Here is a 27,381-nt window from a genome sequence, read left to right on the forward strand (position 1 = left end):
ATGCTTGTTATGAAATAATCAGCTGAGAGCACACCAAGTAAACATTGAGAACTTATCTTATGGTTTAAAGGTAAATAGTTTTAATAATTTTAAATTTTTAGATTATTCAGATAAAATAATGAAATAAAACAAGAAATTCCATTTTTAATATTTCTGGGGTGATAAATACAATATTATTTGGGATGCCTCTTTGGCAGTTTGCATTTTGGAAAGGCTCTAAGAACTATGTAGCTGGCTAACTAGCTCTGAGTCTTCTGATTCCTTATCAACCCTCTTTTGGCCTTTATTGTTCCTCTTTAGGTTCTCACTTCCCATCACTATTCTTAATGGCCCTATTTCCTGTCTCTTCATCTAAATTATACCATTTTATTTTTCTTTTTTCCTTACAAATTTTCACCACAATCTTTTATTTGCAGACTAGGGAAATCTGCATCTATTTAATCTATGATTTATAGCACAGTTTTTGGAGACATATTGCATTCTAAATTAAACTGAAAAGTTCATAATGTGCAAAACCTGGCTTTTCCACATATTTGTAGGGTTTTTTAAACACTGTTAAACTGTGTAACCATTGTTGTGATGATCATACTGTACAGTGCATTTTCTTTCTTAAACCAGTTTCTAAACCAGAAATAAGTGGAAGTAATGCAGACATATAGGTTATCTTTGCTTTTTGCGTTCTGCTTTCTTTTTTTTTTTAAAACGTTTTTTTTGGGATTCCCTAAGAGTTATGGAAAATATGTTGACACTTAACTGAGGCAATGTCTTCATGAAGTGAAGCTATGTCTTCATTACCAGACCTCTGAATTGATAGAGGGTGAGGTGTTCCATCAGTATGCCATCAATATGAACATAACTTCCAAGTGTCTCAGAAAATAACCACACTGTTTTGATCACAGGATTCAAACTGCATCTATTAATAAATAAGTTATTGTAGAAGTCTGGTAGTATCCATTCTAAGAAATAACATGAGTTTAAAATAGTATATACATTTAAAATATTATCTGCCACGGCCATAATGCTCTTTCAAGGTGACCATGGTGATTAATATTTTAGAGATTTGAAGTGATAATTTTGAAGCGGGGGGAAACAGCTTTTGGGAGATTGTAGTGCAAATAATAACCTAGTTAGTGCAGAAAATAACCTAGTTAGAAAAGATTTCTTTATGTATGAAAGGGTTTCGGGACTGAAGAGTGAAACTGGATCTAAATCCCAGGAGAAGCTAAATTGAATACTCTGCTCAACTCTCTTATTATCAAAAGTAAACAGTCAGTGCTTTGGCTATTTCTTCTCAATATACTTTTCAATGAAGATGCCATTAATAGTTCATGGATCTTTTTCGAACAGACACATGTGCAACTATGATGGAAGATGACAGCAAAAACCACCTATTTACAGTGAATGTAGTTCATACACCTGCTCCTTTGAAACATTTCTTTTAGCCCTTTTTATTTAAAACATCTTATAAAAAAAGGTAGAGAGCGGGTTTTCCAACAGGGAGTTTCATGACCCAATAGGAAATAAATTCCAAGTCTCAGAGAAAACTGCTTGCATTTTTCTCTTGCTCATGTTCTTTACTGGTTTTTAGTGGCAAGCCATGGCAAGAGACACATTTGAACTCTCAAATCAAAATACATGCACACAGAAAATCTTCTGTGGCCTGTGATGAACCTGTTGATATAATTGGTGCTTTTAAAATAACTTAGAAAATCTTCACATTCTTTCTGCTTAGGAATTCAGCCACAATCTTCTCACCTTTAGAAAAAGTACTTCTTTCAACCATGTAGCTTTAATGCTAGTCTGTGTTTCTTGCCTTTTCTACCTTATTTCCTCATCCCCTTCCTCTGGGTGTTAAGTTAAACTGTTGCTTTAGATCATATATCCTATCATCATTCTGCAATGAATTTTTCACTGTTTAATTTGGAGATGTTCTTACTTAGGAATGTGAAGTTAAATAACATGAGAGGTGTTTGACCAAGTAAAGCATCAGAACTCAATTACTAAAGGGAGTTCAAGTTTCTGCTTTTGTCTGTGTTTGTTTACTGGTGAGGGGACAATCTGGCATAAAAGGGAGCTCTTCAGTTTTGGTACTGTTTTGAGGACTACTCTTAATAAAACTGTTTAGTTGCATTCAGACAGAACTCTTGTAACAAAAGCACTGCAGCTATTGGTCAGATTTCTCTGTGTTGTTTAGCATATTAAGTGAGACAAGAAGTCAAGGTGATGTCTTAGCTGTTTGAGCTGAAAAAAATAAAGCTGTATTTTAGCAAGTACACTCTGCTCTTTCTAGTGTTACATGTGCATTGTTCTTTATACTATACTATATTGTACTGATCTATGTACTATATTGTGTCCCTTTTGATACAGGGAAAATATTTCAGAATTTAGGTGAAGAAATGGGTATTTTGAATATAAAAGTGAAAGGCAATGGCTCAGTCTATTCAAAATATCTCATTTTTAGGGTATATTTTCACACTCAGGAGAATGTTAAATTTATGGCTTACAGTGATCTAAATTCTAATGGTGGAAATTGCGCCATTCAATACTGATGTATAGCTTTTTCCTAAAGACAATGCATGCTTTCAGGTATCTTATTGAATTCACTGCAGTGGAAAGTTTTGAGGTTGCTAGAAACAGTGCTAGTTCCTCTTCAGTTATGTAACCGCTGGATAACCTACATCTTCTAGGATGATGCAGTGTGGATTTTCTTCTGCTGATTGTCAGATGTGTGTCAATTCTCGGCCCTGTTTGTGTTTTAGTTCCACTAATAGTTCAGAACCTCCTTTTTAGTCCTTTGGTTTAGGTGATTGTAAGGGAAACTTTTTCATTGACTTCTGATCGCCTTAACTTTTGAACATCTGCCGAGTAACAGTTGGCTGTTGGCTGTCCCTGGGTTAACTCAGGAAAGAATTCCAGTCTTGTCTTTTGATTTCTCTGCTTTATGAGTTTAAATAATACCTGAAAAATGCCTAGCTTACTGATTTTGTGGTTCAAAATAATGCTGTGCTTTAGAGCTGGTCCCTACATTTTTAGGAGAGAGGCTAAAACCTCAGACATTTTAAAAGCAGTTAATACTTTATGCATATGGTTGATATTGCTGTGTTGCATTTTACGATCTGTGAAGCTGCTGGCTGCTAGCAGCAGGGTTTCAGAGATAGTAGCTTACAATTATTTGGTATATTTTTCTTGCATTTTGTGCCTTTCTACCAGCATTGATCAGCTGACTTTAAAATCCAGGAGGCTAAATATGTTACTATATAGTTCTAAAATTTCCACTAGGCCAAGAAACCTGAATTGTAATTGACCCTAGTGATTGGGTGATACAAATTTGAATGTTCATTAATTAAATTGTCAGTTTTCTCTTGAAATATGGATGTGGTTTACTCCAGTTAAATGAAGAGCAGTAGCATTGAGCTTGAGGTAGGGGTTTTATAGGAAGAGAAGCAGATTCTGGAAGCTGGTGATCTTTCACAAGGAAAGGCAGAGAAGCCACTGTTGTATCTTTGCACCAAAGCTACTGTTTTCCTTTTGTTCCCTCACTGTTGATACTATGCTTAGGATCATGCATTTAGTTGAATTTCGGCATAATAATAACTTTCTGTAAAGTGCCTTTTTTGACCCCAGTTTCATATATCATACCATAACTAAGTTGCCCTATGCTTGTTAGCTGAGCACGTGTAGTTTCATCAGCTGGATTTATTTTGCGTTGCTCACAAAGTGATGTTAAAAGTATGTGTAAGCAAAGAGAGGAATTGAAGATACTGGTATCATACCCTGTCATTTTTGTCAACCTTTTTATTTTTTTGTTCTAGTCAGTTGAAAGAACTCTTGCTGCTGTTGTGCAGGCCTTCAGCATTGCAAATGATTAAAGTTTCAAGCTTTTCTTGTGTAAGGACTTACAGGATTAGGTTGAAATTAAATGAATTTTGTTCCCTCTTTTTTCGAAGTTTATGGTGTGTATAGACAAGGGAAGTCCCAGAAGTTTTCCTCTTTCAGGAACCTAAAGCAGTTCTGCATCCTTTTCCAAAAGAGTTCCTGCAGTCCCCCTTTTATCTTCATTATGACTATCTTGTCTTCAAACCCCCCTCTTTTTCCTTCCTTTCTGTCTTTGTTTTTCTCTTTGTCTCTCTTAGAGACATAGATACCAAGACCAATGTGCCTGCCTCTTATGAATGCTGTTAAGAAAGTGCAATGAGAAGCTGATGATGAGAACAGGAGAAATGCATTAGATGGTCATAGAAGCAATAATGGATGAGATTCCAGATACCAGAATGTTGTTTGAATAAAGATGGATAGGTTGCATGGGTTTGAAAGGGAAGATGTTGTACTTGGAGATGATTGACCTTGTAGGGTTCCTTTAGTTTCCTTAAGGTTCACATAGGCGCCCAATGTTTCTTAAAGCATGTTGGAAACATAATACAAGGTGGGACTTAAGTTTTGTATTCTATTTCACATTCTTTGGTTGGATTCACCACTTAATGAGCTTTTGGTAGTGAAGCACTAAAATGGTAACTTTTGGGTTCTTATCTGGATAAAACTTTGAACCTTCTGAAGTTCACCTATTAATTAGGGTCTTCTAGTTTTAGTCAAGTTGTCATCTTCATTTCAGCAATGAGCCTGAAAATACTCTGTTGATGATTTTCGGGTCTGAATTGCAATTCAAGCTAATTGTTTTTATGCTTTCTTTTAGCAAATGCTCATCAAGAGGTGCAGCATATTATAAATAAACATGCTGAAGTAACAGACAAACCTATTTAGGATTTTTAAAATTTTATGAGCAAAAATTGAACCTCCCAAATTATCATAATTTAATATGCCTTGCGAATGTATTTCCCATCATTTTTTTAATTTTAATTTTATAGGCTGAACTACTAACTTTTGTTGGAAGCTTTCATTAGTTTTGAAAACAAGAACAGCACAGCAGTTTGATCTTTGCTCATATTACTGAGTTTTCATTGTGCTGTATTATAACAATTTATGATGATTATGATATAGGATGCTTAGATGTTACATAATTTGAAATGACTATATGTAACTCTGCATGATGCAACAGAAAGAGGCTCCATCATTTATAATACTTAGGCAAAATGAAGGTAATTTGATTTGCTGTGTTTTTTTCTCTAGATGGGTTCAGCTTTGTTTAATTTACTGCAAATACAAGCATCCGAATTCCAAACTGAAGTCATGGAACCCTAAGATACACCGTTACAGGTTGTCATCTATCTTGTCTTGATCTTGTGAAAGGCCTCAGCTTCAGTTTATGTTTCCTGGATTTTTAAAACTTTTCCCTTGTTTACTTTACAAATTAGTAGTTTCTAAATCCAGAAATTTGGAGATTGACTTTCAAGTCATTTTTAAATTTTCAGATTATGCTCCTTTCTCTTAGTTGCATTGAATTATTCAAAGAAATATAATGTTGGCCAAATACACATTATCTTCATCCTTTTCTGAGGAAGAAAAGACTACCCTAAAAGGGTCACCTGTTAGCGTGTGGGTGTGGGTGGATGCGTGTGTTTGTGTGCATGTGTGTGTGTGGAAAAAAAGCACTATACTTTCTATTAGTTATTTTGGGCCTGACTTTTTCAGGGCAATTTCTTGTATGGCCGGCTTATTAAAAACCATTGGTTAGAGGTGTTACAGATAATGGTAGTAGTAAGGAAATAGCTTTTGTCAATAACTAAAGTAGGAGCAGGTATAGTGTTCATGGGGTTGAGCTGGAGAAGAGAAAGCTTTATGAATCTTAGTCAGAACTGCTTTATTTAACTTTCCAAGGCGAGTTGAAAATAAAGAAGAATTAGCCATAGGAACACCTGGTCTAATTCCATCTTCATTTATTCAAATAACACAGATGGATTTTTTACTTCTTGTTAGGTATCTCATTTGTTTTCAAATGGCTATTAATGTTATCTTTCATTTAATGTACAGGGTGATGGAGAGTATACTTCAGAGTCTATGTTTTCTTTTAAATGCAGTACAGTGGGGAAAAATAAACAGTATCTTAAATTTGGCTATCTTTAAAAGATATTACAAAAATCCTTTCATTTCTTGTGTTTAATATAAATTACATCTACAAATTGATACATTGTTATTTTTGTGGATCTTTGGTGCTTTGAATAGTTTCTCTGTGAGGAAATATTCTGGTGATTTTAGGCTATTGTATATCTGTCTCAAACAGAACTCCTTTCTGATTTAAGTGGAGGTTTCTGCTCACACATTAATAGTATGATAAAGCCCATAGTAATTTTTCAACACTATCATTTTATCTTTAGGGATTCACTGAGATAAATTCCTGTTGAAATTACCATCTGAAAAAGAACTATCAGAATATGTCAGTAATAATATCTAGTTTTGATGTACTGCTTCTCAAAACAATTTAGGAATAAATGTTTTTTTCATTTTATGAAGTAGAGAGGTGAGTTGACCTGCTTGTTATCTTCTGGTAAACAGACGAATGACAAAAATAGTTTTGGAGTGCTGTATTCATTTTTTCACACTGTTGAATTAAAATGTCAGGCTGATATTAGATCAGTGAATTAGAAGAGTCTAATGCACCAGAGGAGTCTAAATATATAGAAAGAATCCTATTGAAAGGAAGTTGTCAAATGCTCTCATTTGTAGAGACAAATGGTAAAGATATTAATTGTTACTTCCACTTATGTGAAGTATAGAAGGTATACTTGTGTAGGTATGGCAGAAGGGGGATTCTGCACATAAACTCTGGAGCAAAAACCAGAATTCTAGATTCAAATAATCCTGGAACATAGATGTTTTAAAACTCCAGACTGCTATCCAGACCTGATTTTTGGCTTTTGTCCTTGTCAGATTATTCAAAATCTTTTGTTTCTTAATGCGGTTGAATGTTTTGCTTTTCAGAACATTGGAGCAAACTCTGAGTAAGAACAGCTATTAACTTAGACATTTGAACTTGGTGAGATCTAAAAAAATAGAAGGTCACAAGTAGGATTATCACAGTCTGACTCTTTTTTATTTAACAATATAAACCACATGTGAAGAATGAGCGAGTAAATTACACCCATTTTGTTCATCAAAATGAGGAAGTAAATTAAAAGTTAATGGAAATAAGGCAGGATTATTACAGGAGGACCACATACTGTGTCTGAAAAGAATTCATTTTACATTTTAATTTTGTAGTCTGTACTGTATTGAAGTTTGGATTCATGGTTGATTTAGATGTGAAATTGATTTAGTGTTGAATTTTAGCACCTTAGTTGGTTGCTGTCAAATTTGTAATTAAGCTAAATTTTTCAAGAAGGTATGTGATGTACCTTCTGTTACTTCTCTGTTTTATTTTAATTAGTATATTTATTTATGTGTATCTTAATTTGAAAATTTTTCAGCTGAGTGAGAAAAACCAAATTTGCTCAGAGTTTTACATAAATATTTATACTGCTTACATGTCTTTCTTGAAAGAAAACTAATTTGAAAAGTTCTGCGTTGGCTACAGGTGGACTTTTACAAGGGGCAGTTAATCTCCCAAAACAGGCTTAATAATTTTAAGTTTTCATAGAGTCAGACAGTAAATAGGATTAATTAACTTAGGGCTAATTGTCAAAAATTAGATGGGAAGTCCAGGAATCACCAGTTTTCATTGAGTTTAATTTCAAACCGTTCCTATAGTCTATTTTTTAATGGACTGTACAGAAGATACCTTGCTTCTGCCAATCATGAAACTAAATACACTGTACTAACATCCCTGCAAGGATGGCACCAGCTGTTTTTAAACTTTGTACATAATTCTGCATTCATCAAGAAAAGATTCTACAGTTGAACTGTTGCTGCAGCCACTAGAGATTAATGTATAAATAAATAAATTTTTATATGCAATCCAGTGCAAGAAATATGAATCTTGGGGTAAAACATAGCAGTTGTTCCTGTTGATGTGTAAAGAACACATCATATAGGGTATATAGGTGCCAGATAAATTATTCATTACCTCAGAGAAACAATGAACCTGGAGGGGAGTGGACAATAACTTTAATTCATTCACACTGTCTTTTCCTCTTTCTTTTTCTTTCAAGTTTCACTATAGAACCTATACAAGTAAAATGAAACAGTAAGGATTATCATAAGATCATTTTAAAGATCTTGTTATATTCCAAATATTAAAAAAATATTTTAAAATATAGAATATGTGTAAGGAAGTTGTGAACTTTTGCACAGATCCCAAAGTAATGCAGTAAATATTATTATGTAAGTAATTTACTGTAAAAGCAAACATCTCTTCATTCTTTTATGTGTACAGAGCTGAATCCAGGGGCAGCTGAAGCAACTGTGAAGACTTCTGGTGTTCACCCAATTTTGGATTATGCCCACACTATGAATTTCAACCCTTTGCTAGTTTTAACAATTTATCTCCAATATCAGCAGAACTGGCTTAATTTAAATTAATAAATGGGCAAAACCAAATGAGAAAATATGGTAGGAACAAAAAGATTATTTGAAGATCTCAGTTAGTTTAACACTGACAACATAGGGAAATAGGATAGGATAAATCATTTATGAAAGAGCAGCTGCAAATCTAAAAAGCCTTGAGGAAATATTTTAGTGTGTAGGTTAGTTAGTTCTAACTAAACATGCACTGCTTTAACAAGTGTTGCAGAAGAGGAATGTGACTAGTCTGAGCTCAAAAACTTTCTTTTTACATAAAGGAAAGAAAAATAATTGTTGCTGTTTCATATCTCAAGATTATTGGTATCCTTTTTGGCAGGTAATTTTGAGGCAGATAGCAGCCTTAATGGAGACACTACAGCTCATCTGAAGACTACCTCTATAACACTAAAATATACTAAGCCCAGTCTTAGCAAAAGTCAAGAAAAAAAGCAATTATAGAACATTACTTACATTGCAGGTGTGAAAAACATATTATTGTCTAGTTTTGATGCTTCCAGAATGATTTTTTTGGGCAGAGTATTCTTAGGTAAAATATAGTGACTTCAAAAATGCTGCTATCACAGCTATCTTTAGCTGTTTCTCTGCAGACGACGTCTTAATTCTCTCTGTTCAAAACCAGTTTGTGCATACATGTGTTTATGGGGACTGGAAGAAATTTTAGGCTTTTATTCTGATCAACTTGCTTCTGCCTTCTTTCCTAGGAAGTGTGTAGAGAGCTCTGGTGCCTCAGCAAAAGTAACCGCTGTGTTACCAACAGCATTCCAGCAGCAGAAGGTACTCTTTGCCAAACAGGGAGCATTGAAAAGGGGGTGAGTACATAAAGTTTTGTTGTTTGAAGAAGGAATTTATTGTTCAAAGACTACAAGAAAAAAGAACTAGATAGTCAAAGTATTTTACAGCAATTACAACAGTTCAAACAAAAACATAGTTTATCATTATATGTGTACATTGTAATGGAAAGTGTTCTAAGAATTTTTTCACCATTATTTTATATGTGTAATTTAATAAAATTATTTATCCTTTCTGTAAAACTCTAGAGCCTGGATCAAAAAACAACCCCAAAACATGTTCTATTTCTTCTGTATTTTTTGAGTAATTTTTGTAATTTAAAAAAAAAACCACTCTTCCAGTTTAATCTTTATTTGATTTTATACCACTCCTCCATTAAGAATTGTTACACTTTTGACCTGCCGTGGACTTTGAAAGTGTGCAACATAATCTAGAGTCTGAACTATGTAATTCTGTTAGAAGGGAAAAGAATTTTGTTTTTCCCTGTATATACCAAATCATACAAGCATATAGAAAAAAGGATGACTCCATAAAAGGATTTTATAAAAGCCTGTATTTCCCAGTGACCTTTCTATTTTGACTTTGAATTATTTTTTCATTATTCGGTTATGCTTGCATAACTGTTTGGCTTAACAGACTTTGATGTAGAGTCAGATAAACTCTTCTACCTAACAGAAAAGTACAGAAAGATAATGTTGCAATAGATACATTTAGCACTACAATATCTGTCTGAATATGAGAATTTTGATTTTAAAACAATCTCTGTATATCAGTAGTTTCAGACAAGAATATTAGAAGACTGTTTCTCAGTTACAAGGCAAAATCTATACAGATCTTGAAAAGGAGAGAAAAATATTTTAATTGATATTAAAGATACATACTAGGGAGGAAAAAATGCATTCTAGGTACCTTTTTTCAAGATAATCTATTTTATGCAGGTTTGTACAAAGTGAAGAGAGTTTGTTACATTAAACCACTTCCGTCTCTGTCTGAGAGTGGTTGCATCTGTTCATGAGATTCAGTGATCCAGATTGGATTTTTTTCTGAACATCTATTCTCACTCTGACTTTTGTCATACTAGCTGAGCTGGTTTCAACAAAGATAACAGTGCATTTTGACTTGCAATCTGATGTTTAAACAACAAGAATGAAGGCTTTTGGGCAGCTGTCACAGTTTATTAATGCATGTTGATGGCTTCATTCAGGGCCCATGACCTGGTATTTTCCTGATGGCTTTTCCATGCTGGGTTTGGAAATATTGATAAACCATGTTAAATAAATTTATTGAACTGATCGTTTTAAAAAATAGAGTGAATAGAGTTAACCAATAAAAATAGAGGGACGTTCACAGTTTTACCAAAAATGTTACCCAATATTAGAGTAATAGAAAATGTTAGAAGCCCTGCTCTTAAATCAGCAGTCTAGGTTTATTTTGGAACCACCCTTCTTTTTGATGACAGAGTAATTTACCTCAATTTATGTTTTTTGAACCATGAGACTACAAGTTGAGATTCTTTTAGACACTCTGGATCTATTCCCTTGTCAAGAAGTTTTAATCAGTTTCCTCTCTGCCAAACATCTTTTTCCAGCCACCAGTATTTTGTTCCATTGTGAGATTTTAGAGGGAAGAGAGAGAATCCATACCATTTTACAAAGATAAACCTGTTAACCAAATACGCCTGTTAACAGCAGAGAATTGTGTCTATAAACTGTATCCAAAAACCTTCCTGTAAATTAATAGTTCCTGGTAACAATAAACCAGAAATCATGAGCTCTTTCCAAATATGTAATTTCCTTTCCCAAAGAGTAATGTGAAATAAATAGGTTACTGTGCTGTAACACATTCTTAGTGTATTATTACTATTATTATTATTATTATTATTATTATTATTATTATTATTATCATGCAGTCATGCCTACAGGCCCCTACCAAGTTAAGCCCTATTTTGATGGATTCTGTGCAGATATATAATAAATTAAATTTCCAGCTCTAAATGCCTAAGAAGGTTTCAGAGTATTTAATTGTATTTGTGTATTTACTTATGTATTACGTGTGCCAAAAAGTCCAAACCATAATTTGATGCAATATATATTAATACCTTATTGGCAGAATGTGTAGGGATTTCTACAATTAAAACAGCGTAACCTTCTATAATAAAACCTTCTTTCAGTTGTTTTTATAGACTTGCCAAGCTTTTAACCCTTTGGGTTGAAATTTTCTGTGCTAGGTATCTGCTTACTCAGGAAGGTTTTTACAATGTTTTCCATGAGAGTTATTCAGCTGTTATCTGCATACAGGGAAAAATAATGGAATTGTTTCTTGCTGTTGATGGAACTGTTATCTGTTCTCTTCTGAAACTTTAATATATTCATGGTCTGGTGAAGGGTTTTACATATCAGCTGGGTTCAAAAAGGTGCACTTTTTCTAATTTGTAATAAGAATTTTAAATATGCATGAAGCTCCTCTGTGGTATTCCCAGAGATGTGGCTGTGAAGGTAAATTAATTGATCGATTTTTTAAAAATACAGTCATTAAGAAATTGTGTGTATAAAAGAATAAGACAAAACTGATAGGAACACTTATGCTGTGTTTTAATTTAAAGTAATAAAAAAGGTGACCCTTTCTGTAGATCATAGATTACATCCATGCTAGGGATGGAAATGAGGGGCAAACCATGCAAAAAATTCAAACACAGTGCAGTGCTGAAAGGGTAGTTTATCTAGCTACATTGTGGGATGATTTAACTTGTCTTTGGACATTAACATAAAATAAATGTACGTTATTATTGAATATTACTTCCTTGCAAAATAATTGTTGAATCGATGATTGAGAATTAGTAGTTAAAATTTGCACTATTTTTCTTCCTCATACAAAATAGTAAATAATTTTTTCTCTATATTAGAGTACTTATTGTGTGGTTTTTCTGAAATCATAGTGTTATAAATGTTAACTCTCTAAAGCAGCTAATACTCATAAAAGTATCTCAAATGTGCCACGTATCATATTTTATTTTCATTAATTATTTCTTTAGGAAAAATTTCAGAGAGCTTTTATTCACTGAGGATTTGCATATTTTATGCGTATTTGAATGCATCACTGTCATCTTTCTGCTGAAATAATGGAAAATTATTCTTTCAACAATTAGAGAAGAATTAATATTTCAGATCTAAACCTTCTGTGTAGAACTGGTCTTTTAAAATAGCTGTCACGTCCTCTTCTTTCTTCATATGGTGATTACTCAGTAGTCCTAACCTCATTATAGGAGATGAAGTTGCTGTCATTCTTGAAGGAAACACATTTCTGCAGTCCCATTAGAAGGAATGAAGACTTTTGTAATTTTTAATTACTGTGACAGACTTCTGTAATTTTAATTACTATGACAGAGATTGTATGCTGGCTTCACTGGCTTCCAGTGAAAGATAACTTTTTACTAGAAAATTAAAAAGAGACAGAGAGGTGAGCATTAAATCAGATTTAAGTTCAGTAGATGAGAAAACACAGCATTTATAGAGGTTTTACAGGGGAGCATGGGAATGTGAAAGACAATGTTTGCATGACAGTGAAAATGATACACTATAGGGATTTTATACAGCTTTGGAAAAATAATGCACCTGTCTATTTTCTCTATAGTTCTAATAGTATGGAATTATGATGGTTTACCTATTCAGTTCTATATCTGTGATATTCTTATGAGTTTAAATCTGAGTAGCTTGCATTTCTTAGCTTGGATCTTGATATGTTTGTTATGTATGTAGTGTAATTTAAATTGGATTAGTTTCTTACAGTTTTACTCTTAGAAGTATTTTCATTTTTAGCTTTTGACTTTAGCATATCTGTTCATGTACTTTTGTGGCATCTCTAATAGATTTTAACAAGGAGATTTTTGCATTTATTAATAAAATTTCTATCAATTTATCACTGTAAAGAGAAGAAAACCATATGATTTTAGGACTCTTCTAGCTCACTTTATACTCCATCCTTATTGTGTCATGAGAGGCATTGCAAAACACTGTGGTGGACACAGGAGTTGTCTTTTTTTTGGAAATGATCAATACTACAGAAATTTCAGGGAGTTTAAAAACAGCACTTGCTCAGCTTTTGGAAGGGAAATGTGCAGATTCAGGTCATGGTAGACCTGAGTCCATGCTCTGCTCTGTCACCTAAGCCTGCAGTAGGAGGAAAGGGTATCTAATTGAGGTGTTTCAAATTCTCAGTGATATGGTAGACACCAGAATGTAATCAAAATACGGGCGCTAGGATTATTTCTGAATGGTTTAGGAAAGGTCTCGGATGAACTAAATTATAAACTTGTTTTAATAGTTAATAATTTGAGTGAATTTTGTCTGTCATTTTGTATTTCTGATTTAAGTAATAATATTGCAAAGTTTAAATGTTTGCTTGAATGAAGTACATGTGTCCATTCTGCCCTAAACAAGTGGCCAGTTACTATTATAAAGTGATTTTCTGTACCATGTCTAATGCTTCAGCACGACTTTTATTGTCTGTAGTGTTAGTGAATGAAATGCTGAGAAAAATTCTTCCTTCATTATAATGCTCTCCAGATTTTCTTTTATAACAATAAACACTTCCTTAAAAATGTTATCAGAGGAATTTTTAATTTTCTGTAATGAAGCCTCTATATAAATCTTCAGTAGAGGGTCTTTTACCAAACCAGGCTTGGAAATGAATCTTAGTGTTTAAAAGAATGTAAGCAACTTGTAATTCCTTAATTGTGAAACATTAAGGAGGCTGATGAAATAAAAAATACTTCTGGTGTGTGTTAGGGACCTATAATTCAGGACTGAGTGGAGACATTTAACAAATCACACACACCCTCACCAATGTCTAAACATGGCTAGAAAAAGTAAAATACTAGCCTTGTTATCTGTACAGGGAATGCTAATGCCTATAATTGGTCATTGTCTGACCCTTATATTTTTCTGTCCTGATAACTCTGTCAGCCTCCAAGCTAATTTTGTGTTTCTTTTGTGAAATCTTTCAGTGGTGTTATCAGGGAGAGTGCGTCCCTTTTGGCACTTGGCCCCAGAGCATAGATGGGGGTTGGGGTCCGTGGTCGATATGGGGAGAGTGCAGCAGGACCTGCGGGGGAGGAGTCTCCTCATCTATAAGACACTGTGACAGTCCAGCGTAAGTAGCTAAAGTAAGCCGGAGCCAACAAAAAGACACATTTGGAAATTATACAAAACTGTGGTTTCACTTGTTATCTGTAAAAATGTTTTGCTAGTTTGCCAACATTTGTCTTCAAAATAGCAGACAGAAATGCTTAAACAGGAGTTCACTAGACATGCTTCTAACATTTTTTTATGTATCTTATGTACTGTAAAGATAGCTGGATTTATATTTAGCAGTAACCAGAGTGGTTTTCTTTATGCAATGTGTTGTTCATCAAAATATATTTAAATCATGCCTTGGAGAAGTTTCTTTCTTAGGGCATATTTCCTTTAATGCTTGTCTCAGATATAAAATAACAATTGCCAGTTACTTATTAAAAAAATAAACCCCAAACCCAACACAGTATTTCCAAGGTTTTCAATGTAACTGCTTACATACAAACCACAGGTAGTAATATTACGTTGCATACAATGTATTTATGTGCAGCCTTGTCCCACATTTCACATGTGACTTCCTACTGACTCTTAAAAAACAATTCAGCATCTTTTTTGCCTGCCACGACTCTCTATTGGTGTATTTGCCCTCTCTGAAGAGGGGCCAGCTTCTCCACTACAGCTTGATCTGTTGTATATATCTGTACTTGTCTTACAATCTGCCTGGTTTCCAATGCCCTGAGCACTGTTCCAGAGAAGTTCTCTCAGGTCAGAACTCCTCTGTCTGTCATTTTCTCTTCTCAAATGTGGAATGCTTATTTCTATTGCTGTTCATTGCTGAATGAATTGCTGCTCTTTTCTGTTTTGGCTTTTACCTGTTCTGATTACCTCACCACATCTATAGGCCTTCCCAGGATAGTTCTATTACTCCATGTTCTCTTCTTGTCATTTCTCATAATCACTATCTCCTTTGCCACTACTGGTTTTTAAGACCACCTTTTCTGAATGTCATTTGTGTTTCTTTCATGGAAATTCATTCTCTGTCTTTTGTCACTCCTTTTCTTGTCTTCTGCTCTCTGTTCACTTGGGTTATTTGTTTCTTATATCTGTGTTTTCCAAGCCAGGCTGTCCATCAGCTTTCCACTGCACTCTGCAAGACAAGTACCATAATGTCATATGGCTTTTACTTAAGGTGGTCTGTTTGTCCCCTGTTTTAGCAATAGCTACCAAATCTGGCCAATATCACTACTTACTCAATGGATGCAAAAGCAGAAATTATCTGTATGCATCAATAACACAGTCAGACTGTGTTAGTGAGAGAATAAGAATTTATTTTTTTTTTCCAAAGCAGTGTTTAAAATGCCTAGTGAAATGTTTGTTTGGAGCCTGAATACTATCCTAAGATTTTTTCCAACTTCTGTCACCATATATTTTGGTTGGTATGATGAAAATTATTAAATTTTCAGTGTTTAACAGGCAATTGCATTTGGGAGAGGGTATGTCTGCAATAGGAAAAAAAACCAACCCTGTTGATTAAGGATAACATCTCCTGGTTAAATACTGTAATATGAAAAATAGTATTGATTTGATAGTTAATTTTAAATTGTAAATATTTAAATTTTTTATTATGAAACCCTCACAAAGTATTTTTTTTCTTTTTGCTATTAAATTGCTAGCCAAAGAGCTGATGTCTGATTAATCTTCCATATAAGCCTAAGTTAGTTCAATATTTGACCTGTATGGAAATTAGATAATGTTCTTGAGCAGTTTGGGAATTTAACAGTCAATTACCTAAACTAATACAAATCTGCTTACTCTGGAGTTTCTTCAGATTTAATACTGATTAACTCAAATCAGATTCAAATTTCTGAACTAGAATATACCGTGTTTGCTGATTCTGAGTATAAAACCTTGGTTTTCAAGTAAGTCCTTGTTGGTTTTCAAGTAAGATGAGATGATTGAAAAAAGAAGTATCATATAGATTGTTTACACATTTCTCATTTTAATTTTATAAACCAAGTAAATATTTAAAAACAAAAGGGATTTTTCTTATGTTCAAAATGCAATTAAACTTTATTGTTTGGAACTTATGCAAACTACATTAATATTATGAGTAATGATTTTTCAAGTACCAAGTAATATTTTGTGTCTGCTCCAATGCATGTCAAAGATACAATTCTTAACAAAATCTCATTTTAAAACTTGAATATATTTTTATTTTTATTTATGTAATGAATATCTCTTGGACTTGGATTAATTAAATTAATTAACTGCATTAGTATATCTCATGCAGTTATATTTGTTCTAGGGCATATCCTAACATATAAACATGTTTTTCCAGGCCTTCAGGTGGAGGCAAATATTGTCTTGGAGAAAGGAAGCGTTATCGGTCCTGTAATACTGATGTAAGTAATTTTTATTCTACTGTGATCAGCTTTACTGGTTTATGATTTTTCTCTAGTTCAGAAAGTGTATGGATTCTATGTTTAATTAGCAAATAGTCCTGTAAGGCACATCTATATTGCAGGCACCCTGTGTGTTCTGGTAAATATTAGGGTCCTGTCTTGATGTGGTGTCTAGCTACTGCCTTTGCATTAAGGCCTGGAGTGAGTTCCACTTGAGTTTCCCCGGAAAATGTAATATGTAATTCAAAAAGCATATGTTAAATTTTTAAAATATTGACTGACAGATTTCAGTAAGCAGTTATCATGTGGTTGCCAAATTTGAAAGCCCATTTCCTATCAGCCATAAGAATTAGAAAGACACCTGATAAAATAAAATATTTTCCTATGTGAACTACAATTACAAAAATATTTCTTGTTTATGGAATATTCCTATTACAAAATACTACCTGAGTGAAAGTAAAGAGAAAGGTAAATTAATTACTGAGTATCATCTGATAAACCAGATCCATTCAAATTGAAATTGTAGCAAGGCAGACAAATGCAAAGATACACATCTACAGAAAAAAAATAACAGTCAAGGTTCCAGAATGGTGCACTGGATTTTAGAGGTTGGATAACTGGAAAAGTTTTACAGCTCCTACTGGGCACCATCAAACTTCAGTTTTTCTGGCTATACCGTGGCCACTTCTTGGCTGTGTGAACAGGGCAGCTGTGATCAAAAGTAAGAAAGTAATTTTTAATTAGGAAATTTTTAATACTGCCTAATAATGATAATTACCTCCACAGAGAAATTTGCCAGAAAAAAAATTAATAATGATCATAAATGCAATTTTTTTCAAAGGATTATTATATAAACTATTATTTTTCCTGAATATATTGAAAGATAAATAGGTGAAATAATGTCTCTAGGTTTAGATTATTTCAGTGTTACAAACTTCCATGGTTTAAGATGAAAATTAATATGAATTTAAAGCTAAAATAGTAGGAGAGGTTTTTTTTTATATTTGCAGTGCAACTGATCTGTAATTTGACTTGGAAACTTCTTAGTGAAATTCTTTATAATGTGTATTTTTTTCCTGGTTTGAATTTTAAGTTACTTGAATTTATAATTTAGGTTCATAATTTGACCTTATACATTTATACTGTGTCTCGCCCCTTCAGGGTCCCTGTCCAATGGGCTCAGTTCTAAAGTGGAACTGCAGGATCATTCTGGTAATAGAGTAATTAGCAAATACCTGGTGGCAAAACAGCAGGTTTTGAATACATTTGCACAGAGTGTGTAAGATGACTGTGTAACACATTAGCACTGAATTTTACAAAGGTATAAAAAGTGTAAGAGGGCTTAAAAGTGGGTTCATGGAGGATAATTTAACTTGTGGCAGTTGATGTGATGCAGATGGAACATGAGTTCCAGCAATCTTTAGAAACAAAGCTTTTGGAAGCTCAGAAGGTAAACCAATAGAAAAGTTATCCCTTGCCTGTTGAAAGTGTATAATTTATTCCCTAAAAACCTGTTATAAGCCAAAATAATTCTCAATAAACCATTCTTAACTGATGGTTAGGCACTTGACCTGTTTTGAAATACCTCCAGTTCAGGAAATAACATTAGAAATTTTTAATATCCTTATAGTCAGTACAATTTTCATAAAATATTATGTATGTTTTTCAATCCTTTAAGATCCCTACTTACCCCCTAACCCAAATAAGAAGATAACTGGTATTATTCCCTAGATTGTAACATTTCGTTTGTTTGCAGATTACTATCATGTCTGTTCTTAGTTTTCTTTACACTAGACCATCTCTGTGTTGGTAACCCCTGAGATCCCAGTAGCACACACCTTGAGGCATGGTGCACAAACCACTGCACTAGCTGAGGCCTGTCAGAGATAACTCCAATTTCAAACTTAGTTTGTCACCTTAGTGATGGAATTCTGTTCATTCATTTTAGTATTTTGTTAATTTTTCTTATGGCAGTGACAATGTTCATTTAGTCCAAGTGGATTCCAAGTGCCCAAAACTCTTTCTTGAAAGGGCTGTTTAGGAGGTCACTCTTCAGCTGTGCCTTCACAGCCAGTTGTTCATACCTGAATGTAGCAATTTGCATCCATTCAAACCACTGCAACAATCTATTGAAATATTTAAAAATTACAGCACTCTCTTCTGTGGTACTGGTTTCCTACCTATTCTCATATTTCAATCAGTAATTTCAATAAGGTATTGGAAAGGGAGCTTTTAATGTCATTGCCTAGATCTGAAAAACAACTGATTGCAAACTCAAGCCAGACAGTTTGAAAATGCCATTCTTACAGTTTGTGATCCAATTTTTAACATGTTTTTTGGTATGGTTTTCCAGTGTGTGAATGTCTTGGTACTTACAGAAGTCTAAATTTACATTCTTAATGGTTTTGACAATTCTAGTCCATTTCTTTCATATCAATATTTAGGATTCTATGTCACTAAGAATCAGAGACCCTAGCAGACACTAGTGAGATGCTTGTTTCAAGATTTATGTTAGTCCTTAGTGCTTGATAGTTAGTCCTTGATAGTTTTAATGGAATAATATGTTGATTAATGTAAGTGAGCATGGAAGAGCATGGAAATCTGTTATTTTTTTAATGAGTAATGTGCTGTTTGTACATTTTTTCTGTTGAAGTTTCTTTTGTAGCATCAGCATTCATTGCCCATATGTAATTTCAACATAGCCCTGCCTAAAGTGCCTACCATTCCTAACGCAAAAACCCTCTCATTTTGACTTCAGTGTTCTTGCAGACATGAGTTAGTTCTCTTGTCTTTTTTTTTTTTTTTTACCATTTTAATCCTTTAGAAGCAGTGTACACACTCCTACTAGACTTATTTCTCATCAAGCACTTCCAAAGCCATATATGACTTCTTAATATAAAAGGCATCTGCTAATGGAAACATTGAGATCAGCAGAAAATAACATTAGCTAATAAGTTCTGGAAGCATAAGGGTGGTAGAAAGAGCACACTAATCAGAAAATTGTTTTCTACCACCTACCACATTATCTCTCTAAAAAAAAATGTATTTTTCCAACCAAAGTGTTTTTAATAAAAAAAAAAAGTACAAAATTCTAGTAGAATGGCAAGAAACATAATTTCTCAGTTATAGTAACTAATTGATTTAAAGTATTTATAAGGATGTGAATCTTAATTTGACGTACATCTAAAATTGTAAGTATCCTTTTTAATATATATTATGAAAAACATGGTTTGCTTACAAATTGTGGAAATGTTTTATGCATATATGTGTGTAGACATACTTTTAAAAGTTTATTGTTTTTCAGTCCTTTCTCTAAGCAGAATGTTGCTTTCATAATTTTAGTATTTTCAAGCCTTTTTTTTCCTGAAATAAATTCATGTGAGAAGCCACGTAATGTAATAGTACCTGAGTTTGAACTGCTGCTCTTCTGGCTTGTTTCTCATCTTCTCTGAGGGGTTGTATAGACCTTTGTTAATAGGAAACAACAAATTCAATCGCTGAAATCTGCCTGACCCCAAACTCCAAGATGAACAGGTGTGTCAGAGTTGATTTAATAATTTGTTAACACTTTTTAAACTCAAAACATCTTCTTCTCAGGACTTTCTTTAGACATGATTTTAAGTTCTCATATTCTTGCTGGATTCCTACCTCACAATTTGCAGTCTCATAAAGGAGCATTTGGAGACACAAGCAGTCTTTAGCTTGAGAAGAGTTATCCATGTACTATAATTGGATGAAAAAAGTGAAATATCTTACCCAGTAAAGAAAAGCAGTTATTACATGTTTACATTAGGAAAAGAACACATAAACAAAGAGCTGGTGCCAAAGATATGACATTTTGCAAATGCATTTTTTGGCCTATCTTGTGGTAATCTTTTTGCATTTCTATGCCTAGGATTTTCATAGAGTCTTAGGTTGGAAGGGACCTCAAGGACTATCTGGTCCAACATTTCTCTGCAGAAATATGGTCTGGACAAGATGGCCCAGCACCCTGTCCAGCCAAAACTTAAAAGTGTCCACTGGTTGGGAAATTACCACTGTTCTGAGGAAATTATTCTAATGACCAGTTGTTCTCATTGAGAAAAGTTTCTATTCTGTGTTCAGTCGGAATCTGCCCAGGAATTACTTGTACACATTACATCTCCTCTATGCACTGACTCCTTGTAAACGAGGGAATCTGCATCTTCTCTGTAGCCACCCTACAAATACTGTTACATGGGGATAAGGCCTCCCTCAAGCCTTCCTTTCTCAGGGCTGAACAAACCCAGTTCCCTCAGCCATTCCTCACGTGCCAGGCTCCCCAGCCCTGTGATTGCCTTTGTGGGGCCTCTCCAACCTATCCACATCCACCAAGAGCCAAAACTGGACACAGAATTGCAGGTGTGGCCTGACAAGCACTATGTGGGGTGGGATAAGGACTTCATCTCTGCTGGTGAGGCCCTTGTTGGAGCCACCCAGGATCTGCTCCCTTTCTGTGCTGCAGGAACACACCGGGCACTCAGATGGAGCTGAGTCCACCAGGAGCGCCAGGCTCCTTCCCACAGAGCTGCTCCCAAGCTGGGGAGATCCCTGTCTGTGCTGCACTCCTGGACTAAGGTTTTGCTTTTCCGGGTGCAAAACCTTACACTTGTCCTCACTAAACTTCACAATGTTCTCATCAGCCCACGATTCCAGCTAATCCAGGTCTTTCTGCAGATCCCTTCACAAGCATCTGCTTCCTCAACCAGTATATTATTACTGGAAAACTGCACCAGTGCACCATCACTACACTTGATCCCATCTTCTCGATCACTCTGAAAAATAAACAGTGCTGGGCCCAGTATCAATCCCTGGGAACACCCCTTGTGCCAGGCTGTCAGTTTGGAGAGAAGTGATTGACCACTGCCCTGGGTCAGCCAGGTCCCCACCCACCCTAGGGACCCCTTGTCCAGGCCATAACACAACAGCTTCTGCAGAAGGAGGCTGTGGGAAGCACTACTGAGAGCCTTGGAGAAATCCAGACAAGCAGTGTCCATCACTCACCCAACAGCAATTAAAGTTACTGTGTCATAGAAGGCAACCACAATTGTCAAGTACAGTTTTGAATGCATTTCCTGAGATCATGGCCTTGAGTTTTACCTCCTGTCAGATATTGGTGAGATACTCAAAACAGATAGGAAAATTAGGCAACAAGACTACATCTCAAAGACCAGGGAGCAAGAATATTTTTTAGAGTATAAAAAAGATCTTGATCCTTCTTTATTCATCTTCATATTTTATTATTTTGTTGTAGTATAACTATTTAGATAAAGGGTTTCATTATTTAACTTGTAAGGAGAATTCGGTGCAATTAAAATAGCGGTTGTGTAGATTAGGAACTGAGCGAATGGGACTGAAGGACTGTGAAGTGACCAGTACCCGAGAGATTCAGGCTCTAGCTTTGAGGGATGTCAAGACTGATCCTTCCACTGCTTGGAGGATGTGATGCAAAGAGGCAAATTTAGTTACTGTTAAGAACCCCCCAAAATAAATTTTTTAAAACTTTATGTGGTTATTTTGAATTTTTGTTGTTATGATCCAAAGAATTCTTGAATAAAAGTATAATATAAAGTATAATTTTAAATAAATAATATAAACTTTTATATCGTATAAAAAGTAATAAAAGCACTGCTCTGTTCTTACCAGCTAATGCATTGTATTTAAAATTGTATTTTTAATACAATTGAGTAATTGTATTAATAGAGTTAATAGAGCAATACAGAAAATTAAAAATATAAGTACTGTCTAATGTTCACTTTTAAAATTTATATTGCATCAGAATAGCAGAAAAAAAAATTAAATCTCCTGAATCATATGGCAATGGGCTGGCTATCATGAGATCTTGATTAATGTAAAAAGGGATTTATAATTGCTATGTTTATATTTACATTGTGTGATAAATTTTTAGCATCCATGTTAATAGAGTCCCTTTCACTTGAATGCATTTCAGATTCCTGGGAAGAGCTAACTGGCTTAGGTATACATGAAGACAATTAGAATGCCATAAAATGGATTCTTCTTTTGCTCATAAAGTAGTAATGTTTATTAACACCTCTGATGTCTGTCAAAAAATCCTTTTGTCTATCACTCTAAACAGGATTTTAATGTGTGTTTTAAATACTTTCTGATGAAGCTTTCAATTTCAGCAGGTAGTTAAACATTGATAACAATGTTTAATGAGATGAGGGTATATTCAAGATAACTTGGAATCTGCTATTGAAAAATGTTATAAATAGAAAAGAATTCTATTTCTCCTGTAATTCTTTCCAAGATAAATTTTACTTAAATCTACCCTCATTCCAAGTAAAAAAGTTACTTCATAGTTTTGTAATTGCTAAAGCAAAGCAATGAAAATTTAAATGGAAATTTTTATTTCTTGACCCACAGAGGCTGGTAATCAGAGCCAGACATACTATCTATTCTCTTTCTCAGTCTTAAAAAAAGTACTTTTGTCAAGGCTGCAAGTAAGCAGGAGTAATATAGTTCTGTAGAAAAAGTTTTTTTTTTCCTTGATGTCTTAATAATGTGTCTCAGTACAGCTGCTTAGTACAGTATAATTGAACCTACAGCTCCAACCAAATTTTTTTTCCAGCTGTTTTAAATGTGTTTATAAGAAGGTAGCTGATGGATTGATTATGACACGTAGTTTGACAGGATCCTGATTTTCCAGTTTTATGGAATCTGTTATGTAACACTTACCTTTCTTTAAATTACTTCAGCTATTTCATGCCAGCCTAGGATTGCAAATAGACACTTCAACTGTAAAGTAATAAAGCAAATTTCAGAGTCAGAGCCCCAAGACAAAACCTTCTAAGCACTTGCATGATTGTGTTTGCAGTATAAGCTTCTAAGCATTTCCTTTCATGGTCATATTTGGAATAAATTAACTATTTTGTGTTACTTTTTTAGCCATGTCCTTCAGGGGCTCGTGATTTTAGAGAGAAGCAATGTGCGGATTTTGACAATATGCCTTTCCGGGGAAAGTATTATAACTGGAAACCCTACACTGGAGGTAATGGTTAGCATTGCAAAACCATTATCATATGTGAAGATTTTGAAATTATATAAATGTTTTATAGAGGGTAATGTTTGTAAATATTATGTTTTGACAAAAATAGCATGAGCTAAGATTTTTAAGCTTGTACTTTTGCCCGTTGCTGCAAGTGGTACTGAAGAGCAAAATTTCTTTTTTCTAGTAAATTTTTGTTTTGGTCTGAACATGAGTCACCATCATGGTAGAGACGCCACTTTAAAAATATGGAGACACCTGCGCTAGTACTAGAATTAGATATTCCATAGGTGATCTGCAAGTGCCTCTTATGCTACTGATGAATTTAGTATTAAGTAATCTCACAATAAGTTTGCCTTTACTAAAGTCAAGAACATTTTAAGAAAATGAGAAAGAAGTAAAAGCACGTGTAGGAGTCTCTAAAGACTACTTCAATAATCGCATTATTTATAATATCATAATTTAATATTTTTTTCCTATTCTAAGAGGGTATAACTTGTGGTTTTTATACTTTATTGACTTGAATAAAATGATTTACCAGTGATTTTTAGCTTAACAGCCTGAATGGTTTTACAAACAGGTCTTTAGATTAAAAGCCTAAGAAAGGTTGTCATGATCATCTGGTGTGAGCTGTAGTGTATTGTGTTTCTATTCTTCCTTTTGAAATAGTGAAGTGGTATCTTCGTTTTAAATTGTTTAATAACCATTAGGATTGTACTAGCATAATGGCAGCATTGTTAACGCAGCCAACCTTTTCATATCTTACTGTGTGACATAACATACAACTTCTTTTTGCAGAAGAGAAGAGTCAAGTAGAGAAATCATTAAAGGGGTAGTTAAATAAAGTATATATATTGTATGTGTCAGGTATGAGATAAGATTGTAAATTACAGATCTGTTTATGTATAATATTTTTAACTAAACCCTAAATTTGTAAGGTTTCTGTTAATTTTTTCCCCCCTTTCATTTGATTTTGTTGTCCAGGTGGGGTTAAACCATGTGCATTAAACTGCTTGGCCGAAGGGTATAATTTTTACACTGAACGTGCTCCTGCAGTAATAGATGGGACTCAGTGCAATGCTGATTCACTGGATATCTGTATCAATGGAGAATGCAAGGTTACAAATGTTTTATAAAGTACTTATGGATTTCTTTGTTGTGTCTGCTGTTACCTATGTTTAGTTAAGGTACTTGAATGTTACATGAAAGGGAGTGTTGACAGGTCAAGTTGTTAATAAAAATGTAAGATTGAGACAAAAAGTTTAAAAAGTATTGCATAAAATAGACAAGAAATTTGAATTTCAGTAATTTCTCAGAGACATTAGTAGAATCTGCCATTTTATCTTTTTTCTTGCTTCATGGTTTCTGTTGAAGAGTTGATGGAAATGGCAACAGGAGGTGAACAGGCTCCTTGCACTCTTCCAAGGCCTGTTCCATCATTTTGGTTAGAACATTACTCTGGCTGAAAAACACTAAATGTGAACATATTAATCTGTTTAACTAGTTCATTCTATTGCAAAAAATCATGCTGTTAATATAATTGGAACAGAAAGTCATCACTATTGCCCTGTGGTTCTAGGAAAAATATATAATGATGTAAGTATTTGCTTTTTACTAAAAATCTGGTTATCTTGTAAGATACCTATAGAACTGCATTATAAGAATTTAAATAGGATTGGGGTTCTGTGCCATATTTTTTGGTTATTAATATTCCATTTCTTTCTCAGTTTAGCAAAGCATTTAGTTATGTACTTAGGTTTAGATATTTTAATAGTACTGTTGACTCTAAAAATTATTTGATTTCAACAAAACCACTGACATAACTAAAGCTTAACTTAATGCTGAACTGCTTTGCTAAATGGAGAGCTGAACATGTATGTTTATATATTATCTCACTAATGACATAGTGAGATCAAAAGTTTTGCCATGTTTTAGTAAACCAGTAAAAAGAATCTCAAGTTGAGAATGAACTGTGAAGAAAGTTTGGTTTCTGTCATCTTAGGGAATCAGAAAGTTGAAATGTAAAGAGTTAAAATAATAATATTTTGTCAGTTATTGAATGTATTTTAACTTTTCTTGTAATTTGTGTATTACCTGTTTACAAGATGACAAATAATAGTGCTAGACAGGAAACAAAGACAGCTGGACAGTTAAGTAGCTACCTTCTTCTTTGTATGAGTCCTAGAAAAATATTGGCAAGCTGCAGTCTTTATTCTGTTCACAACCTCCTTGTTTCATCCTATTTTTTTTCTTTTCCCAGAGGTCCTATCTTTATTTTAATTTAATTTTTTTTCATCTAATACAGCATGCAATTCAGCTTTTCACTGTTTCATTCTGCATCTATTCTTACTATGAAGTCATTTACACTCTACATTCATACCTATACAAATTACAAGTTTCCTCTGCAGCATATGGAAATATGGTCTATGAAGGTGTAATGCCTTAGAATAGTACTTATGCTGTCTAAATATTTAAGGATCACACAGCAAATCTTGACCTTAAAAAAGCAATATAGATGGCATGAAGCTGTTGCAATATCAAGTAACAACATCAGGAATCATTTTTTGATAAGTATAATTATTATATAATATGCAAAACACTGTGAAGTCCCTTCCTAGAAGTCACAGTAGAAATGCAAGGTTCTTATTAATCAAGATTTGATAACAACCCAAAATGCAAATTCTTCTCTTTTTTTATCTTCTTTCATTGTCAAGTGAAAACCCACTTAAAGTACTAGTTATCAACAATAAGGTAGATAAAAGTAAGAACTGAGTATCTCAAACTTTAAAGAAACACTTTAAAGAAACTTTAGAAATAATGGTGCACAACCATCATCCTGTAAAAATATTTCTTCTTATCTGTTTTCAGCATGTAGGTTGTGATAATATTTTGGGGTCTGATGCTAAGGAAGATAGATGCCGTGTTTGTGGAGGAGATGGGAGTACATGTGAAGCCATTGAAGGTTTCTTCAATGGTTCCTTGCCCAGAGGAGGTATGTACATGTGTGTCCATTCTGTTGCACAGTGCTTTTAGATCACTCTTTAGCAAATACCAATGCTGCCTTCTTTCCCAGTGTGGCATTGCTGCTCATCATTCACTTTGACTCTGTTTTCCTATTGTTTCCTGGTTTTGTGTATTAGTTTGGATTTATCCTGAATACAACTATGTGTTTAATTACTGAATGCTTAGGTCTGTTGGTGAAGATTTTTGTAATTATTTAGTTATGGTGGTATATTAAGAGTAATGTTTTGTGTTATTTTACTGTGTATGGTAGAATCTGATAGTCATGCATGAAATTTTAGAATAGCAAAAATACAGAAAAATCTCAGAGGTCCATAATACTAAGAATTCAGGAAATATATATATGGGCTATTATTTTAAAACTTAGCTGAAAAAATATTAATCTTGTAGTCTTATAGTTACCAGACTTCAGACTCCATAGTTCAGGAAAATGAGTGAAGCACTGCAGTTAGTTCTGTCCGGTGGGGGACCAGCAAGATTATGGTGGTCTGGAAATCTTGACCCTCTGTGAGGAGAGGTTGAGAGATCTGGGCTTGCTCAGCCTGGTGAATCCCCTGGTTTTTAGGGATCTGGTATGAGCCCTCCAATACTATGAGGAGGTCACGGGGAAAACGGAGCCAGGCTCTGCACTGGTGGGTACATGGTGGGAGCTACAAACTCA

The 27,381-nt window shown here is 34.1% G+C and overlaps 1 protein-coding gene across 1 annotated transcript in view; it reads left to right on the top strand.

Annotated features, from left to right (window-relative positions):
• Positions 1 to 27,381, top strand: part of ADAMTS6 (ADAM metallopeptidase with thrombospondin type 1 motif 6) — a 135,369-nt gene that overhangs the window by 76,912 nt on the left and 31,076 nt on the right. Inside the window, exons 11-16 of the mRNA XM_054284174.1 lie at positions 9,114 to 9,221; positions 14,204 to 14,349; positions 16,609 to 16,672; positions 23,600 to 23,702; positions 24,684 to 24,817; positions 26,568 to 26,691. Of these exons, the coding sequence (XP_054140149.1) occupies positions 9,114 to 9,221; positions 14,204 to 14,349; positions 16,609 to 16,672; positions 23,600 to 23,702; positions 24,684 to 24,817; positions 26,568 to 26,691 (679 nt within the window). The remainder of the gene's footprint in view (positions 1 to 9,113; positions 9,222 to 14,203; positions 14,350 to 16,608; positions 16,673 to 23,599; positions 23,703 to 24,683; positions 24,818 to 26,567; positions 26,692 to 27,381) is intronic.

This window comes from Melozone crissalis, unplaced genomic scaffold (genome assembly GCF_028551555.1).
Source record: "Melozone crissalis strain CALT ecotype California unplaced genomic scaffold, PUWL_Pcris_2 ptg000005l_1, whole genome shotgun sequence".
Lineage (NCBI taxonomy): Eukaryota > Metazoa > Chordata > Aves > Passeriformes > Passerellidae > Melozone > Melozone crissalis.